Source organism: Penicillium roqueforti, assembly GCF_015533775.1.
Source record: "Penicillium roqueforti strain LCP96 04111 chromosome Unknown scaffold_01, whole genome shotgun sequence".
Taxonomy (NCBI): Eukaryota; Fungi; Ascomycota; class Eurotiomycetes; order Eurotiales; family Aspergillaceae; genus Penicillium; species Penicillium roqueforti.
The window spans coordinates 1,727,484-1,746,779 of record NW_024067565.1 but is presented as its reverse complement, the minus strand read 5'-3'; the positions used below and the strand labels follow the sequence as shown (position 1 = coordinate 1,746,779).

At 49.8% G+C, this 19,296-nt stretch overlaps 6 protein-coding genes across 6 annotated transcripts; 2 read left to right on the top strand and 4 right to left on the bottom strand.

The window, feature by feature from the left end:
* Positions 1-13: 13 nt before the first annotated feature.
* Positions 14-2,546, bottom strand: LCP9604111_1099 (Zn(II)2Cys6 transcription factor; the record flags this gene model as incomplete). Its single annotated transcript, XM_039074716.1, has 9 exons — positions 14-429; positions 483-669; positions 718-893; positions 942-1,215; positions 1,267-1,808; positions 1,866-2,012; positions 2,072-2,268; positions 2,316-2,438; positions 2,500-2,546. 9 exons carry the CDS (start codon positions 2,544-2,546, stop codon positions 14-16), a joined length of 2,109 nt encoding a protein of 702 aa, XP_038933647.1.
* A 228-nt stretch (positions 2,547-2,774) lies between these two features.
* Positions 2,775-4,213, bottom strand: LCP9604111_1098 (putative proline oxidase Put1; the record flags this gene model as incomplete). The annotated part of the gene is made up of 3 exons (XM_039074705.1): positions 2,775-2,833; positions 2,908-3,692; positions 3,747-4,213. The coding sequence occupies 3 exons, from the start codon at positions 4,211-4,213 to the stop codon at positions 2,775-2,777; spliced, it is 1,311 nt and encodes a 436-aa protein (XP_038933646.1).
* Positions 4,214-5,121: 908 nt separating this feature from the next.
* On the bottom strand, positions 5,122-6,851 carry LCP9604111_1097 (L-glutamate gamma-semialdehyde dehydrogenase; the record flags this gene model as incomplete). The annotated part of the gene is made up of 3 exons (XM_039074694.1): positions 5,122-6,606; positions 6,660-6,767; positions 6,816-6,851. The coding sequence occupies 3 exons, from the start codon at positions 6,849-6,851 to the stop codon at positions 5,122-5,124; spliced, it is 1,629 nt and encodes a 542-aa protein (XP_038933645.1).
* A 950-nt stretch (positions 6,852-7,801) lies between these two features.
* On the top strand, positions 7,802-10,223 carry mvp1 (sorting nexin Mvp1; the record flags this gene model as incomplete). The annotated part of the gene is made up of 5 exons (XM_039074683.1): positions 7,802-8,291; positions 8,366-9,121; positions 9,174-9,316; positions 9,367-9,960; positions 10,017-10,223. The coding sequence occupies 5 exons, from the start codon at positions 7,802-7,804 to the stop codon at positions 10,221-10,223; spliced, it is 2,190 nt and encodes a 729-aa protein (XP_038933644.1).
* Positions 10,224-11,582: 1,359 nt separating this feature from the next.
* On the top strand, positions 11,583-14,816 carry LCP9604111_1095 (Na+/H+ antiporter Nha1; the record flags this gene model as incomplete). Its single annotated transcript, XM_039074672.1, has 1 exon — positions 11,583-14,816. One exon carries the CDS (start codon positions 11,583-11,585, stop codon positions 14,814-14,816), a length of 3,234 nt encoding a protein of 1,077 aa, XP_038933643.1.
* Positions 14,817-15,447: 631 nt separating this feature from the next.
* LCP9604111_1094 (tethering complex subunit PEP5) lies at positions 15,448-18,736 on the bottom strand (the record flags this gene model as incomplete). The annotated part of the gene is made up of 9 exons (XM_039074661.1): positions 15,448-15,825; positions 15,890-16,288; positions 16,336-16,836; positions 16,890-17,225; positions 17,276-17,509; positions 17,560-18,192; positions 18,251-18,544; positions 18,602-18,670; positions 18,722-18,736. 9 exons carry the CDS (start codon positions 18,734-18,736, stop codon positions 15,448-15,450), a joined length of 2,859 nt encoding a protein of 952 aa, XP_038933642.1.
* Between the last annotated feature and the right edge of the window lie 560 nt (positions 18,737-19,296).

The window sequence follows — 19,296 nt, the reverse complement described above, 5'->3', positions numbered from 1 at the left end:
TCATTGCAAGACATCAAACCCCAACAGATTGCATGATCCCCTCCACGTCTAATTGATCTGCAAGATCCAATAATTCCCGCGGTGGGAGACTGACTGATGAATTGAGTCCCAGTAGATCCCACTCAAACTCCTCGTGATCGAAGCTATAGGGTTCCTCATTAATTTCATTATATTCATCCAGGTTAGCTTGCGGCAAAGAATGATTTGCCAATTTTGGCGTCAAAGGTGCGAGTATTTGCTCTAATTGCTTGAGTTCAAGCCTGCGAAGTGGTGCAGCTAGATTACCCTTTGCAATGAGTTTATCGAGCACTAAAGCTAGGTTGTCACACCAAGTATCGTTCGAGATCACCGATGGGGCAATCGCGCGGATCAGGTAGAGAACAAAGGCAGAGGACGATGCGTCTTCAATTTGGAATGGTAAGAATGCGTCTGTATGTTGGAATTAGTATTAATGTGATTCAAAACAGCTAGTAAATTCATACCCATCAAGTCATCATCAGCTAAAGTACGAAGGGTCTGGAGGATAGTCTGGGCGGAATCGGCGCAGCATTGTAAGAGGGATGCAACAGGCGGTGCTAACACGATCGTTTGGGATTTTTGTCTCTCTGTTCGTTCAATGTGCATGTGAAGTGCGCACATCACTAGCGGTCTTGTTGTAAGTACAATACACTGCTGCTGTTAGTTCATGTTGAGATTAGTAGTTCGGAAAAAACCCACATGATGATGGGCTAACATCAATCGGATCGCCATCTTCGAAGCGCGGCTAATTAACCCGTGAAAATGAGCATTTAAAAAGGCAGTCAGGTCGTATGAGAGTTCGGCCATGCTATGAAGAATGGACTGTGTGCTTCGAACGAGGGTGTCATCGGAATCGTTTCCAACCCCGTAGACGGCTAGATTTCGTTAGCACTGCATCCAACCTAATCAGCCAAAAGACTCACTTGTCAGAATAGTGGCCATAAGCCGGGAAAGCCGAACATGCAATGTCAAATTAATCTGTTCTACCGAATCATCCATCTCTGCTGGCAGTTTAACTGTGATATCTTCATCTCTGATTGAACTTGGGGCGCCAATCAAAGCAGAAAATTCTCGGTCCAACATATAAACCACCCAAAATATTGTTCTGCATCGTTTGGAGAGCTCCGGTCCACATATATCTTCGGGTACATGTCTGTGTATTCCTTCGATGATACAGCCTCGTAAGGCATGCCCAATCTGTTCACATAATTAGATACTTCAGTACCAGTGAGAGATGAAGAAACCAACATGTTGGAAAGCTGCTCTTCGCATATCTATTGACTGAAGATATACTGCCCCTAAGCTAAGTGCTTGTATACAACCCAAGGGATCTTCGTCAACTCCTGACAAATCAGGTAACAGTGCCATGGCCCGAGATGCGTATTGATGACCAGGCGGTGTTCCAGAAGAATTCTTCTGCGTCAAGAATGCTTTTCCGAATGCAAGAACAAGTAAGTATTGACAGTACCAAGGTCTGTTCGAAGCAGCTTTCGCTGGTGGGTCCCGGTAGAATTCATGGAGATCCTGCAAATAAGCATGTTCATCAATCATAAAAGAAAGAAAGCCGAAATAGAACTTGACTGTGTTGAATAAGAAGAGTGCATAGTCCAACGGTGGCAGATTAGTGACATCAGGTACTTCATCGGGAGGATATGGTCGCCAGGTCAACCTGAAAGCCACACCATCAATGTGAAATGGATCTGGTGGACAGTTTGATTCTGGCACCTTTCTTCCTATCAAAGCAAGGACACGACGACAAAAGGACCACGATGATGTCGGCCCCATATACCCTTCGATATCCCAGTCAGTAAGGAGCTAGAGAGCGAGACGAGAGACTCAACACTCACAAAATCGGCCATCTGGTGTTTGGGCAAACGATGGATCCCGGTCCACTAAAGGATTTCGAGAGAACCTTGATCGTTGATTGTCTTGTTCACTGTCGGTCTCATGATCTCTTTGAGGGGTCCCTGGGGTATGCAGGGACGGCCCCATCCCTGAAAACGACCCATGATCAACACACCAGACACATATTGAAAGAATGGCTACAGCATACCGATTGACATTGAACGCCATCCAATATCTGCTTGATTGTCTAGCAGTGTGCTGGATGCTTGAGGGGTCGGAGGAACATCAACATTATCATCGCCTGTAAACAGTGTACCCCCTAGACTGTGTTCAAGAGTTGCCGGGAGTCCATGTCGCCCCGAGCTTCCGCTTCTGGATATGTGCTCCTCTAGCTCTCGCAAGTACCTAGTTCTATATTAGCACGTATAGTGCAGCTAGTTGGCGCTACTTACCGTTCCGACACGGAGACCCGGGCCTCCTCCACCGGAAAGTGACAATGCTTCTTCTTCCGCGCACATCTTGTGCAAGGGCTGACCCCTGAGCATTTGACCTTCATTGATCGACATCGCTCACAGCTTTGTTATAAAATGTGAGTTAGGTATTCTATTTTGGGGCCAATTGATCAAGATGACTTACGCCCTCTGGCACTTTTTTGTTCTTGCCTGGCTAGGTGTTATAGGCATACCGGATTAGGACGCCGAGATGCTGTATAGAATAGGTATGAAGATAGTCTATGCTTCCGGGGCGACTGTCCGATATCAATTGTTGCAGGCTGCGGGGTAGGAACGAGATAGTTGGTTCAATCTGTCGGGATGCGCTTCCGACTTTACTTATCGGAGATAACAGCGCACCGTCTATCATGACCCATCACATGATTGGTGAGACCCTAACAGGATTGACTTCGCCTTGATCTATTCGGCTTCGTGCATGAACTGCGCATGGATATATTGAGTAACAATAGTCTGATTCGCTATCTTGTGCATTAAGTACCTAGCCACTAAAATGTCTTCGGGACTCATCCGACGATCCTTCGCCACAACTCACGACGCAATGCGGTCACCATGTGCTGCGTTCGTTCCACTGCCCCGCGATTCTCGATTGCTCGCCGATGGAGATATCCCATACACTCAGACACTGAGCCCCAAGTCATGCACTTGAAAGCTTTTGGCGCAGTCAAGTTGGCAGCAGATGATTGTTCGAGAGCACGTTCGTAGTTTTGCACAAGTTCACAACTGAGCTCGTCGGCCATGCCTTGGATTTGTCCACATTCCAGCATGACTGTAGGTTTATTGGCGAGAAGCCTATCTTGGTGCGTGGCAATCGCTTTGGTTGCACTAGCGGCGTTGTGTGTGGCAAGGAAAAGAGCAGCCTTAGGGAATGGGAGGTTCTCCTTGCCAGCAGGCATTCTCTGGCAAAGCATGGTGTCTGCAATGAGATCGTAGGACCGGTCTGTATCAACCTGGGTATCATGGATGAGAGAGCGTGTTTCATGCTCAATATATGCCCCTCGAACCAACTTGATACCCAGAGTCCAGCCCTCTTGTGCAGCCAAGGTAAGATGATGGTCAAGGTTCACCTTTGATCCCTTGAGGTAGCCCTGAATAGTATTATAAATAATTGGTGTTTGCGATTTGTTATGTTTCCGCATCACTTCAATCGCCCAGTCGTCAAGACCCTTTTGCAAGACTTGTTGCTCTGCATCCAACCAGAGACGTGAGCCCTGCTTTTCTGTCGCAATGCAAATCTCATCCACGGCTTTGACCATAGCCTCTGGCATAGGCTTTTGCGCTGCCATTGCGTTCACTGAAATAGGACCGGCACCTGTCAACCTAGCAAAGGAATATCAGATCCCATAGGACAAGAATCTAGGGCTTCACACTTACTTCACGGCAAGGAAGTCACCTGGACCAACCATACGCAGTGTCTCCAATGTTCCCTCCTTCCACTCGTCAATCATCTGATAGCACTTGTCGCTGTATTGTGATTTCCCATATTCGTCGGTCGAGAGCTTTTCCTCATGATCCAGCACTATCTCTTTCGAATATCCCAATATGACACCTTGATATCCCATCTTCTTGATATCTGCCACAGTCTTCGAGACTTCCTTTCTGTTCACTCCAGCACAAAAGTGGTTATAAACCGTCCAGCGAAGAAACTTGTTCAGAAGGAGGTTCTGATCTGGGTTCAATAGTGGTGATTTCGATGTCGTAAGGACGCCCATCACGGCTAGGGCAGGTTGTAAGAATAACTTGGATGTCATCAAGGAAGTCAAAAGCAAAGACCGTAGCAAGAGTTTCGTTGGGATTCGGGCCATAGATGAGACTTCGACGGGCGGTTTGATTGCTGGCATGGCGGCATCATGGAAGTGAGATTTTGTCGAATGAAGTCGACGAGCTAAGTTCGGTGAGACTTGGACCGATAAACCATGAGGAGGTTTTATAAGAGTAGAGCGAGATAACATCTTGGTTATAGTCAAGAACGCAGACAGGTGAGTCTAGCGCCGCGCTTGTGTCTTGTATGAAAGAGTTCAGGCCAGCAATAACTTCCGTTCAAGCTAGGTCGGTACCGCAGAGTACTTTTGAAGCAACCACTTCTTATATCTCTGTATTACTTTATCAGACCGCTACTATCTAACCAACTATCCGGTCACTGATAGTCAGCCGGTAATGCATCGGAGTCATCCTCCGATGGAAGGAGGGGTTCCCGGACAAGGAATCCTGTCCCGCGATGCCAACTCATCGTTGCCTCTGCGGGGATTTGTGCTATCGTAAATAGGGTAGAAAGGCAGCTCCGTGAGTCTTATTGCTCAAGTTCCAGCACCGGCCCGGTTCGAGGTTGTATTTTAGTTTGCGTTACGTTTCATAGATAGACGTGCCTAAGTGGGGTTGGCCAGTGATGGTCATTATGCACTATTTGACCTTCAGTGTTATCAGGCGTACATTTATAATTTGCTTCGGTGATGTCGTTCCGATGTTAACTCAGTGCTATCTGATGATTCTCAGAAGTCGCTTTCCAGCCCCGGACCTCACCTTGAAAGTCCCATCGGTAGTATCGGAATATGTTCACTCTCACCTACATACGGGGGTAAAATGATACGTAAAATATATCGAAAGAATATCGAAAGACATTGAAGTATTGTTATTGTTGTTGCATCAGCGTCGAATTATTGCCAACATATATGTTCAAGACAGCGTAGAGATATGCAGAAGTTCAATTTATATCGTTCGAAGTCATAGATTATATCTAAATTTTCCCTCCTTAAACCTCATTCGAAGGATATGTGACTTTTTCGAGAGGCACAAACTCTTCCTTGATTGTGCGAGCGCTCACGAACCGCTGCAGATGTGCCATAGTGCCAGTCTTGTCATTTGTACCCGAGTCCCGGCTACCACCAAACGGCTGCTGAGCCACAGTAGAACCGGTGCACTTTGTATTCAAATAGAGCATGCCAGCCGCGTGTTTGAGAATAGTCTGCGCTTGCCGGCTGACATAGGGGTCCTTGGCGAAGATGCTCCCAGTCAATGCATAGCGAGATGTTGTATCAACCAGCTTCAAGGTTTGCTCCCATTCAGCATCTGGGTAAACATAGACGCCAAGAATGGGTCCAAACAGCTCCTCGGACAAAATCTTGTGGTGGGGGTTGGAGGTGCGATAGACGGTAGGATGGACGTAATAGCCCTCTGTTTTAGATGCCTTTCCGCCAACGATAAGGTCCAGCTCCGAGTCGCTCTTTGCATCCTCGATGAACTTGTTGAGTTTGTCAAATGAACGCTCGTGAATAACCGGATTAATGAAATTACTATAGTCTTCGACATCCCCCACCTTGAGAGCTGCGGTCTCTTCTGCCAGGACCTTTTGGAACTCGGGCCAGACAGACTCTGCAACGTAAACACGCGAGTTGGCAGAACACTTTTGGCCCTGGTATTCAAATGCTGCTCGAATTGTATTCAAAGCCGCGCTTCTCACATCTGCAGATGGATGGACGACGCCCCAGTTCTTGCCACCGGTCTCGCCGACCACTCGAGGATAGGAGTTGTAGATACCGGCACCAATGCCATCGCCGATCTTCTTCTGTATACCCTTAAACGTAGCAGTGGCTCCAATAAATGTTAGGGCACCAAACTCAGGTCTCTTGAGGATAGTGTTGGTGATTTGCTCGGCATCACCGGGCAAAAACTGAATAACATCCTTAGGAAGACCGGCCTCAAGCAAAATTTGATGAAGCAACCAGCTAGCATGAAGCGCCGAGTCCGAAGGCTTCCAGATAACGACATTTCCAAGTAATGCAGCAGGTCCAATAAGCGTTGCTCCGAGTGCAGTGAAGTTAAATGGAGAAATGGCGTATGTGAAACCCTCGAGCGGGCGATACTCCATCTTGTTCCAGTTTCCATCGAGTTGGACCCTAGGTTGCTGGGAGTACAACGCCCATGCCTCTTGGATATAGTGGCGGAAGAAATCGGCCGTCTCGGCAGCGGCGTCGATCTCTGCTTGCCATATGTTTTTTCCTTGGCCAAGCATTGTGGCTGCGACCATTTCTGAGCGATATTTGCCGGTGATGAGCTCGGAGGCTCGAAGAAAGATGGCGGCACGATCTTCGAAGGGGGTAGCTTCCCATGCGGGCTTTGCGTTGAGGGCTGCATCGATGGAAGCGTTGACCTGCTCTGGGGCAGCAGAGGCGTAGTTCGCGACAATTTCGCTGTGCTTTGAGGGGTTTGGTTGGGAGCGGGATTCCTTAGTAGTGATCTAGTATACGTGAGTTACATGTCCCAAGTTGGTATCCGTGATTTTTAACATACCTCTGAGCCATTGATAGTGATAGGAATTGTGAACGGGAATTGTCCCTTGAGTTTCTTGATTGTCTTGGTCAACTCGGCTCTTTCTGGAGAACCTTTGGCGTAGTTGAGCTGATTTGTGTCAGTCAAAGTTCAATTATGTACTTTGATATTGCTCACCATCTTTTCATTCTCGAATTTGGGAGGGTTCAGCATGGTCAAGTATCGCCTTGAATATCTATCTAGAGTGCGAGGCTTGAGACAATTCAGCCTCGCTCCTCGAGTAATAGTAACAGGACGCATATTATGTTGGAATGAGAACAGAGGAACACAGGTTTCGGCCAATGTTAGTTAGTTAGAGCAAGATCAATTTGTCAACACCCCGGCAGATAAGCTGTTAAATATGATATTCATACATTGCCTCGGTATACTAGCCATCGGGGGGGTCTTCCGAGTGGGGAGCTGTACAGCAGTGACGGGGTCTTGCAATGAAGCTCCAATATCGGAGCAGCCATCCGATGTTGGATGTTCGTTCGATAAGAGACGCAAATCAAATCATATCTTCGGGGTATAGAAGTATCGGCATTCTCTGCGAGCTCCACAATGTCATAGAGACCTGATTCTCTCTTTTGATTGACCTCCTTGAACGATTGAATTCGAAAGTTCATAGACTGATGTTGAAACGTGCAAGTTCAAGAGAGACATCCCTTACTCTCACGATGTTGATCTCCGATAACGCCAATGCCTTAGAATATATTACAAGACGTTAATTGATTTGAATGAGACGAATCTCAAAGGACCAGAATGAAGGAAAAAGTAATATCTTCCCAAATTCAACTTTCACAATGTATGTAGTGGGTTGTAGCTGGTACAACTCGCCTGACCTGACTAACTCGGTTGGGCACGGTACTAGTGACATTGGGGCCCGTTATCTCTCTCACCTCGTTGGACTTGAATCGTCACTGAATTCGCTTTTCGTCTCAGCTTTTTGAGAATCGCAGTGTCTCCAGGACTGATTTTCTTTTTGAGGTCGAAAGTGGCTTGTATATTCGTGCGACCAGCCCCCCTCGGGAGCTCCGCTTGATCGCCAATATCGTCATCGCCCTCACCTCCACACCTGACCCCGACAGCACTCCTGGCGCAACCACCACCCCGTCGGTTTCCTGATGTCCTTATTCGGCACATCTCCAGAGGATCCCTCTGCGGGTGATCCTGCGAGGTCCAAGTCCTCGCTGTTTGCTGACGAGCCGGCTACGGGCGGCTCTTCGCTGTTCGCCGATGACGACGGCGACGACAGCTCCTCTCCTTGGAATGCCCAAAACAATATCGCCAAAAGAACTGCCCGGCGCGATCTGGCTCGGACATTGCTTCCCAATACGGACGTACCTGAGAGCTATATAGACGCATACGACTTGATTCTGAATAGCGGGGACAGGGTTGGCTCTGGCATTGGGTTGACCTCTGTGCGGGAGATTCTCTCAAGCAGCGGGCTCACTGCAACTGATCAAAGCAAAATCTTGAACTTTGTTGCTTCTGGTGATCATGAAAGCTTTAATGGACTCGGTCGTGGCGAGTTCAATGTGCTATTGGCGATGGTGGGCCTAGCGCAAGAAGGCGAGGAACTCTCCTTTGATGCAGTGGACGATCGCCGCAAAAGTGAGTTGACTTTGCGCCCTTTGATATTTTTATTTATTATTCGGGATAATCCCTCTAACGCAGAGTTAATGCAGAACTACCCCAGCCAAAGGCTGGCTACCTCGACCGACTACGAAAGACTGGCGACGCGAACTCTGAACAACCATACCAGCGACCTGCTACTCCCTCGTACCATTCCTCTCCCTTGCAAACCCCCGGCTCCGCACAATCGCAAAGGTTATTACGACGAGCGTCATTAGGCGGATTGGAGTCAGATCCATGGGGCAGTCCAGAATTGCACCACGGCCACGGCCATGAGACAGGCGGAGGCATCGAACCACGTGTATCGAATGGATTCGGCAGTGTGAGGTCCACTACGAACGCGTGGACTAGCAAGGCGATTGAAGACACCACACAAAGCAACGTGGTTCAGCGGGAGCATTCCAATGGTCAGACCGAGGCTGTACAGCCTAGCAGTCTTGGGTCTGGATGGGATAACAATCACTTCAGCGGAGCGGGTCCGAGCGATGAAAGCAGCTTTGGGGGCACGGTGCCTCCAGCACTCGGTGGTTTTGGTCCAGAGGATGAGCCCCGCCACATCACACCACGACGTCGGTCTCTTGGTATCGGCCGGTCGACAAACCCACAGGTAGAGGAGACCGTAACTGTCACGTTGCTCCCCGAGAAAGAAGGCTTGTTTATGTTTCAACACCGAAATTATGAGGTTAAGTCTGCCCGGAGAGGTAGCACGGTTATTCGGCGTTACAGCGATTTTGTTTGGCTATTGGACTGCCTCCAAAAGCGATTTCCTTTCCGGCAATTGCCTCTTCTTCCCCCCAAGCGGGTTTCAGGTATGCAAAACGCTAGTTTAGCGCACCTCATCGCTTACTCACAATTATGAAGTCAATGGCACTCACCTTTCAGCGGATTCATCCTCTTTCCTCGAAAAGCGCCGTCACGGACTTGTTCGATTCACCAACGCCCTCGTTCGCCATCCCGTTCTTGGTCAGGAGCAGCTTGTGATCATGTTTTTGACCGTTCCAACAGTAAGCTACCTTTTGGGTTGTTGGGAGACAGACAATAACTGTGAAACCAGGAACTTTCGGTGTGGCGAAAACAAGCCACAATATCAGTCCAAGACGAATTTGTTGGCCGTGTCCTCCCACCGGATCTCGAGGACTCATTACCCGCCACTCTCAACGAAACGTTCGAAACCGTTCGCAGTGGTGTCAAGCGCTCTGCGGAAATCTATATTAGTCTTTGCACTTTACTTGAGCGATTGGCTAAGCGAAATGATGGTCTGGCTGCTGACCACCTCCGGTTCTCACTCGCCCTGCAGTCCTTGACGGAAGTCACCAGAGACACATACGCAGTGGATACCAATGACATTCCGGCCCTTAATGCAGGCATCACAGCGACCGCTCGACATCTCTCTGCCAGCCAAAGTCTGCTGGAGGACGAAGCTCGAGGATGGAGCGAGGGGGTTCTAGAAGATCTAAAGCAGCAACGCGATTGCTTGGTCAGTGTCCGTGAAATGTTCGATCGGCGGGATCGGTATGCACGGAACAATATTGCGCAGCTGGAACGGCGCATTGAGACTAGTGAGCAGAAGCTGCAGGATCTACGTGCCCGACCCTCGGGCACCGTCAAACCAGGGGAGATCGAGAAGGTTGAAGACTCTATATTCAAGGTGAGACTCATGTTTCAATGGCACTTACAGTAATACTAACCTTGATTGTCTACTAGGACAAAGAATCCATTGTGCAACAGCATGCTCGGGGCGTCTTCATCACAGAATGCATCCGCGACGAACTCGTTCACTTCCAGCGAAGCCAGTATCACATCAGCCGGCTGCATCAGGACTGGAGCCAGGAGCGTGTCAAGTACGCCGAACTGCAGGCGGACAATTGGCGTGGCTTGAGTGACGAAGTTGAGAGGATGCCGACGAGCTAGGGCAGCATTGGGCGTGGTTACAGGTCGTACTCGTACAGCCCATCGTACATAACAGCCCGCGGGTGGACTGGCAACTGTCTTATTTGGGGTACGCGCAGAGTGCACGGTGTGCATACTGCATCCCACTGATGCAATCTTTGCTTTTTTTCTTTTTTTTTTCTCCCCATATTTCCCCGGAAATAATCCTTGCGCGTGTTTTACGATGTTGGGTTCTCGGCATCAAATTCCCCTGAAAGTTTGCAATCCTTGAACTGTTTGATTTGCCTTATTTTACTCACAATTCCCAATTTGATTGTCTTCTGTTCAATATTCCAAGATATGTGTACTATATTGACTATGTACTCTGTATACTAACTCTACACGGGCAGTCCTACATTCCATACTTCATAGCAGATATGGATTATCGGTAAGTTATTTTACTAAGTGTACTGTATATACCATACCATACCAGTATCCACTCCAGACCGATATCATAAATGTGCCCCGAGCCCCACTAGACTATCCATATCCATACACTGCGCACAAGCTAGAAACGCCACCGACCCAGTTTCGGTCTTGGCACTTGACAGGGCTGGCCGATCTTAATGTTACAATACCATTACCGTACAGAACCCGAATCTTACACTGCCTGCAACTGTTCCGGTGAAATCAGAGACACATGCCGTATGCAGCGGATTATTATCTGATCTTCTCCTTCTATTCTTCTCCGATATCTCCAGAGAATCAGGACCTTTCCTCATTCCCTTATAGACATCCTAGTCTATTGCACGTTCAGTCCTCCGCTAAGCCAAGACCAATTCCGCTTCTAACGTGGGTCTTGAATGTCTCGGCTGACGAATCCCGCCATTTCCAAGAATACTTCCTTCTGGGCAAATCTCCCGAAGCGCGCGTTGACTCGCTTTCTTCTGCTTGGCCAAGAGCTCCCAAGACTCTTACCGAATTTCGCTCCTGTCTAGAAAAATCTTTTCTCTCTCCTCTTCTCCCCCTTCCTGTGCCTGACTTCCCTGAGGCCAAGCCTGGGTTCTTTTTTTCTCCAACCTCTTATCTAGCTTCGCCTCCGCCCCAGTGACATCCCCACGATCTTGGCCACAGTCTGCACCCCCCACAATCTGCACCGTCACCCACCGCGAAACCGATCGGACGTGCTCTTGAATCGCCTTACCTCATTCAGCCCTACAAGGCTCGGCAACTTGGCTGTTCAATCACTGATTCACCAAGGCATGAAGAGCTACGCAGACCAACGAAGTTCGAGGGCGGAAATCATCCGGTAAATTTGCTCGTTGCGGTACGAAGCGGACGGAATATTACAAAAGTTCCCGGATATAATACAATTGGTGTTCAATCACCGACATCCTCACCATGGCGTGGGATCATCTGGACATCGATAAGCCGCATGTGGCTTACATGATCCTGGGAGGTTTCACAGCCCTGTTCATGCTGTGCTCCTTGTTCGTCAAGGAGAAGCTGTACATCGGTGAAGCCACCGTAGCCACGCTCTGTGGTATCATTTTCGGCCCCCATGCGGCCGATTTGTTCAATCCGCATAAATGGGGAAACGTCGACAAAATCACTCTCGAGTGCTCGCGAATTGTCCTGGTCGTGCAATGTTTCGCCGTCGGCGTTGAGTTGCCAAAGGCCTACATGGAACGCCATTGGAAGTCGGTTACCTTGCTGCTGATCCCCGTCATGACGTGGGGTTGGTTAATGACCAGTCTGTTTATCTGGTGGATGGTGCCTCCCCTGAACTGGCTGGAGTCTCTGGTGTGTGCTGCCTGTGTCACGGCTACCGATCCTGTCTTGGCGTCGTCAGTCGTTGGTAAGGGAAAGTTCGCCAAGCGTGTCCCCAAGCATTTGCGTGACTTGTTATCTGCGGAGTCCGGGTGTAACGATGGTATGGCTTTCCCATTCATCTACCTATCATTCTACATCTATCACTTCCGTCCTCAAGTCGGCGAGGTGTGGCTAAACTGGTTCTGTATCACCGTTTTGTACGAGTGTATCTTGGGTGCTATTTTCGGCTTCGCCATCGGCTATTTTGCTCGCCATGCGATCAAGTTGGCTGAGCGCAAGGGATTGATCGATCGTGAGAGTTTCCTAGTATTCTACTTTGTGTTGGCTGTATTCTGTGCTGGTTCTGGTTCTTTGCTGGGCATGGACGACCTGCTGATCGGATTCGCTTGTGGTGTTGGATTCAGTAACGATGGTTGGTTTACGGAGAAGACAGAGGAATCTCATGTCTCCAACGTTATCGATCTTCTGCTCAACTTGGCATACTTTGTCTATTTCGGATCCATCATTCCCTGGGAGGACTACAACTCCCCCGAGCTCGGCCTTACTCCTTGGCGGCTGGTGGTGATTGCGATATTGGTCCTCTTCTTCCGACGTATTCCCATTATGCTAATGCTCAAGCCAATAATACCGGACGTCAAAACTTGGCGAGAAGCTTTATTCGCAGGGCATTTCGGTCCTATCGGTGTCGGTGCCATTTTCGCCGCCATCCTCGCTCGAGCGGAGCTGGAGAACGACAACACACAACCATCGCCTGAAGACGAGCTCCCAATACCAGGAACCAGCAATTACTATGTTGTCAGGCTTATCTGGCCCATCACTACATTCATGGTCATCACATCTATTCTAGTACATGGTTCGTCTATTGCAGTTTTCACTCTGGGTAAACGTATCAACACCTTGACTATCACCCTATCCTACACACAGGCCAACGAGGAGGGACCTTCATGGATGAACCGTCTTCCTCGTGTGCAGTCAATCGCCAAGGGCTCCATGTCCTTCCGTAAGACGGATGATACGGATGCCTCATCGGACGAAAAGCTTCCTGAGTATCCTCCCGGTACCTTGCCCCCCATCGGCATGCCTGGCAACTTCCTCCGCCGGCAACGTGACGAAGAGGGAGATAGTGAGTCACAAAACCTCGAGTCTTCTCGTCGCAAGCCCCTGCGGAGACGTCGCCGTAAGCGTGCCGCTGGTGGCGGAGGCCCAATTAGCCAGTCTGCTATTATGCCCGCTTCTCGGCGCGCCGAGGACGAAGCCGAGGCCGAGGCCGAAGAAAAGCAAGAACTTGATCAGCGCGATCAGGCTGAGCGTGGAGCTTCTCCACCTCGTGCCGAGCGCGATCGATTCGGTCGTGAACCGGAGATAGAGGTTTATCAAGAGGGCCACGACATGGTCATTGAGGATGAAGAGGGCAATGTTCTCTCGACTGAGGATACCTCTCATATGTCTCCGGAAGAGAAGACTGGCCACATTGAAGGGCAACGCAAGCGTCTGGAAAAAGATAAATCAGGAGAATTTGCAGCATCGGAGAGTCAACCCCACACAAAGACCGAGGGAGATGAGCTCGAGGAGAAGGTTGGTAGGTCATATGGAAACGCTCTCAAGAAGTGGACCAAGTGGACCGGACTTGGAAAGGGTCGAGCCACGGAAGAGGAGAAGGCAGAGACCGAAAAGAAAGAAAAGCCCAAACCTCGTTCAGCTCATGCATACCAATTCGGCAACACTATTATTGTTGAGGATGAGGACGGTGAGGTGATCAAGAAATATACCCTTCCTGGCGGCAAGAAGGGTGAAAAGGGTGAGAAGACCCAGAAGGAGACCACCGTCCCTGGAGAGGCTCCTGTTCGACGTGGTTTGAACCGCATGGGGACCTGGCTCGGCATGGAAGAAGAAGGCGAATCTTCCCAGGCTGGCCACGAAAAGAATAAAGATAACGATTGGACCGCCGACGACGGCATTCGATTCACGTTGGCCCAGGATCCGCAAGTCGACGCTCAAGGCATTGGCCACAAGGGCCGACGTATGAACAAGCAGGAATTCTTCGAGCAGATGAAGGGTCTTGACGCCAAGGCCCGCCGGGATCTGGTTCAGCAAACCGACGCACCAGCACCAGTTCAAGAAAGGGCCCAGCACGAAGCCAAGGAAGAAGCCAAGGCCCAGGGAAAGCAAGAGCGCCACCCTGCCGCTAACACCATCCCCGAAGAAGACACTGAAGCTATGGATTCCGAGTCCATCAGCGATAGCGACGTTAGTGACGACGAGTCTAGCAACCATCATGGTTCCCCTAACGTGGCCGCCTCACTGGCGAGGTTCTCGCGTGGCGTTGGTACCTCCGCCGCCCAAGAACGCCGCAACAACTTCAGCCCTGCGCCACCCCGTATACGGGACCGGCCTCGCCGAGATTCCGACGACGATGGTACAGAGCGTATCCCACCTTCGCGTCTCCGTCAAGCCGCTGGTCTCACTGCGCCCCCACGCCAGGCTGACGACGACACAGGCGAGACCCCAGCCGAGCGTCGTCGCCGTCTGGACGCCTTAGGTGTGGAAGGTGAGGAGTCCGAGAATGGCGATGGCTCAGATTCGGATGATAATGCCATCGTGGAGGAAGACTCAGACATTGAAGAGAACGAGACTGGCCAATCAAGCCAGAATACGAAAAACAACCAGCCCGGCGAAACACACAAGCCATCTGAACAGTCCTCTGGATCTGGATCTGGATCTGGATCCGGCTCCAACTCCCAATCTACCTCCCGACACATCCCGCGTATTTCATGGGGAGGCGAGAAGGGACGCGAGCTTTAAGCGAGATCGATCTCTAACGAGTCAATCGGATAGAAGAATCTCGACTTGGCTTGTCTATCCTATCCTTCGTCTCTAATATGTCGTCCTCGGCCATACAAAGGAGACATTGTCGCACTCCTGCCGACTCGAGTGAATAATGGAAATGTATCTACCCAGTTTCTATTGCTTCGACCCTTTTGCCTCGACAGTATTCATGTATTTTCTTATCTCATCAGCTGTGCATATTAATTGCTCTTTGCATCTAATGACCTTGCTTGATCACCGTGATCGACTTGCTCATTTTATCGAGTTCATATAATTCCTTTTTTGTCCTTAGCTCGCTGTTGTTACTTGCTAGAGCGAAGCGAGTTTAACTGAACAATGATTTCTTTACATGGACATAATCCATAGTCCTAGTTTTTGCCTCCAAAGTACTTTGTTCCAAGTAGTTGTTCTATCGTAAAGACCTGCATGTGTAAAGAACTGCTTATTTCTATCTACTATCTACTACCTTCACCAGTAGGAGAAACAACTTGATCTAATTGACAAAGATCGAGGTATCAAAAGAAGAAAACCAGCTCCATATAAAACACGCCCATGAAAAGAATGAGAACAAGCGTATCTAAACAAAGTGCAATCCATTCCACCCATCCTACTCCATAGTACTCTGCGGCCTCATTATACCCCTCCCGAAGAACTCACTAACAACCCCGAATCGATCCCGTGAGCGAGACAGCTCTCCCTTGAACAAATCATGCTGGTCCGCGGAATCAACCTGCCGTTGGCGGATCGCGCGCAGAGTCGCATTCTTCGGTGCGCAGACGGGACACTGCGCATTGTCGTCGAGGTTGTTCAGACAGCGCTCATGGAAGGAGTGTCTGCAGAGAAAGTGGACTGTTGGGAGGTCGAGGGTTCCGCCGCAGGATTGGCAACGGCGAGATTGGAAGACTACTGGCTGGGTGGCTAGGTTGTCTAGTTCTTGCTGTTTGGTTGCGGTTTCGGATTTATAGCTTGTGATGAGCCGGCGGTTCTAGAAAGGATGGGGGTTAGCTTTACTATTCGCTGAACAGGAGGGGCTTGTTGAAGGAGCTTACGGTGGTGATTTCTTTGCGTTCGCGGTCGATGTTGTCGCTGAGGTACTTCTTCACGCGGCCCATTGTTACTACTGCGTTGTTGCTGAGCGCTTGGATCACTTGCAATGGTGAGAGGAGGCCGTCTTGGTTGATGCGCTGCAGGACTGTGTCTAGCTCGTCGCCTGCTTCTTCGAGGATCTTCGGGCTCGAGGCGAAGTATGTCAATGCGTCGACGTAGAGTTGGGGCTCGTCGGGCCCGTACCGGCGTAGCGCTTTGATGGCGCCCTGTGTATCCTTTGCTGAAGTGAAGGAACGGAAAATGTCCAGGCGGAGACCTTCTTGCTCGCGAACAAGGGTAGATCCTTCCTTGAAATTTGACAGATCGGAGAGGAGAAGCACGTTGGATGTGGAGATCGGAATCTGGTGGGTTAGATATAAGGCGATGAATGGGCGATGGGACAGCTTACGTCTTTCCCTTCAATTAGTTTCTTGGCTTTTGTCTCCCATTCCTGTCTTTCGCCTGCATCCTTTTTCCCCTTTGCTGTGTCCAGGTACATCTCAAACAGTGTTGTGAAAAGATCAACCTTGGCGTCCTTCTTCAAGTCCGGCTGCTGCACCAAGGTCTCGAGGAAATCGATGAACTCTTTAGGATGATCCACAAATGCAGAGAAGGCTGTCCGGGGCTTGGGAATGTGATAATCTGGCGTCGAATTCTCAACCTTGTCTTCATTTGCCGCTGGCTCAGGGATTTCAGGCGTAGGTTGTGTGCCAACAGTCATATACCGCAAAGGAAGAAGGGCAGCAAGACTTTGCACTGTGCTGGTCGTCTGTTCTTGGGGCTCTGGTGTCTGTTCTACCTCCGTGCGTGGTCGGTACTGGCCAGAATAGTAAACCTTGAACAGCTCCGCTGTCCGCTCGGGGCAATGTGTTAGCAATACTCGAGCGTACTTCATCAAATTGTGATAGGCCTAGCACATATTAGCTTGTTTCCCCCGATGACGCAGACGCAGTTTAGACATACCACTTCAGCATCCAACCGCCAAATGTATTCCACTGCCTCAGCGTACTTCTTAGAATCTTCGATTAGAATATCAACGACCATGTCGTTCTCGCCATGTTTTGTTGCAAGGTAGGCTGCTTGCTCATAGTATCCGCCTTGACGGCACATTGCAATGGCAGTTTCAAGATCAAACTTCAGCTCACCAGGAGCTTTGATAAACGAGTCTAGCTTGCTTGTGTCTTTGAGTTTTGCGTAGCAGTTCAAAAGAAGCGTTGTGTGATCAACCGTGGCACGGCCATGGTCGTGTAGCTCTTCAAGATACTCGATCAAGTTGTGAATACGTTGAGTGTCCAGGTACTACATCAAAGTTAGTACGAGAACAATGCCGAATCCCAATTCTCACTGACTTTGCGAATGACCTGAGAAGGTTCTGTATTATCAATGGCCCGGAGATACTGCTGCATAGCGGTATCATAGTCGCCCCGCTGGTACAAAAAGTCACCATACTTGCGGTAGATAGCATTCTGTTGGAGCGGATCAATCCCAATCTTTTGCGCAAGATTAATAGCAAGGATGTAGAGATTGCGCTCATATAAGATTTCGAGCTTTTGCTGGAGGGTCTTCTCCCTATAACGGAAGATCTAGAACCGGTTAGAAGAAAGACGAACACAAGATCATATCATTCACATACCTTTCCATCTGTCGTAAGAAGAAACAAGTCACCCCATTCCATGAAAATACGTTTCATAGGTGACGCCAGCGCTTCGCTATGCGCGATGAACTTGAGGTCGGTATCGAGAAGCGTGAACGTAGTCGTGCCAAAAATTTCCTCGGCGGGACTAGCACCGTATTTCCTTAGCGGATCGGACTTGCTAGTCCCAGCCTTGGGCGGACAGACGAGCGCCACATAGTCACGAAAAGCATCAATAGATGTCTTCGGGCCCTCGAACGCATAGCTCGCACCACGACCTCGCGGACCGTAGGTAAAGATCGCCTCATCCCGGGCAATTAGAACATCTCCGCCCTCTTTATCCAGAGTCATGCAGCCCAAGCCACAGCCCGTATCTTCCAAAACGCGCGCAGGCTGGCCCTGCCCTCGCCCGGCGATGACCAATGTCAAGATGCGACTCGTTGTTGAAATGTAAAGGGTTGTGACGGCGCCGATTTGGGTTTCGAGTCCGGTAATCGGTTCCTCGGATTCGAATACGATCCGTTGTCGCGCGCCTCGGTCGTGGATTAAATCGCCTCGGATGATCGTCACCGATCCGTTCGCGAAACCCACTGCTACCTGTGAGAGGTCGTCGACGGCTGCGAAAGCCGATATCTATACCATTATAAGTAAGTATTGACCATTTTATTCCCGCTTCGGGTGCCAAACATACCGGGAACTGCCTCCTGGCATTTTGTACAGAGACCGTTGACAGACACCGCGGGCCTCCATCTTTTTTCTCCGTATCTAGAGCCCAGACCTTCAGAACCGGCTCGTTGGAAAGATCCTCCGCGACGGTCACTAGCAGAGCGGTATCGTTTATCTGTCGCATGTGCGTAATGGAACCGGTATCGTGAGCCTTGAACGATCGCACGACGCGGAAGGCCGAGGAGAGGATGTGGACAAATCCATCGGTAGTGCCAACAAAGAGGTTCGCGGAGCCAGTGCAGATACTCGAGAGGTCGCTCTAGGGGTGACAGTTAGATACGCCGTGGGCTAGAGCAGAGGAAGGTCGAGGCCTTACATCGAAGATTGAGGAGCTGTCCTCTGGTAGCTTCACCGGCGACACGTCGATGAAGTTGAATGCTTTCCACTGTTGCTTCTGTCAGCTGTGATCCATCAGTAGGAAATTTCGGCATCTTACTGATGTCAGCGCCATCTCGGCTCGCCATTAATTGAGACGGGTGGAAGGACGTTGTGGTTCGGAGCTCTCCCCGCTGGCGCTCGGGCCACTTGGTTACTAGAGTCGATCTACGGATGGGCGCTCATCAACGTACCTGCGCTTACTGTTCCTAAGCAGAGGAGCAGGACGCTCTAACCAAACAGTAGAAATCATAATTTTGTTTTTCGGTGACTGTCCTCACGGTATCCGGGAAACAGCACTGCCTGGCTTTAAGATGAGCTCTCACGTTGATTCTGTCTAATCTAGTTTGCCGGTTTGAATACTAGCCGATAGACATGCATCCTTCGCTCCGATACTATACAACAAACACTGTATAATATGTAGGTCTTGGCCCAGTTGCCATAACTACTACTATGGGGCCAGCAGGATTCCGGTTAGTGCAATAGTCTCGGACGACCTTCCTCTTATTCTTAGCATCGACTGATGGACTTTTGTCGAACCCACTTCGTTTCATCGTTTTACCTATCAGGCTACGTTAACTTGACTAGGATGTAAGAAGTCTCTTTTTGCTTCGTAGTTACCGGAGTTTGGGATGG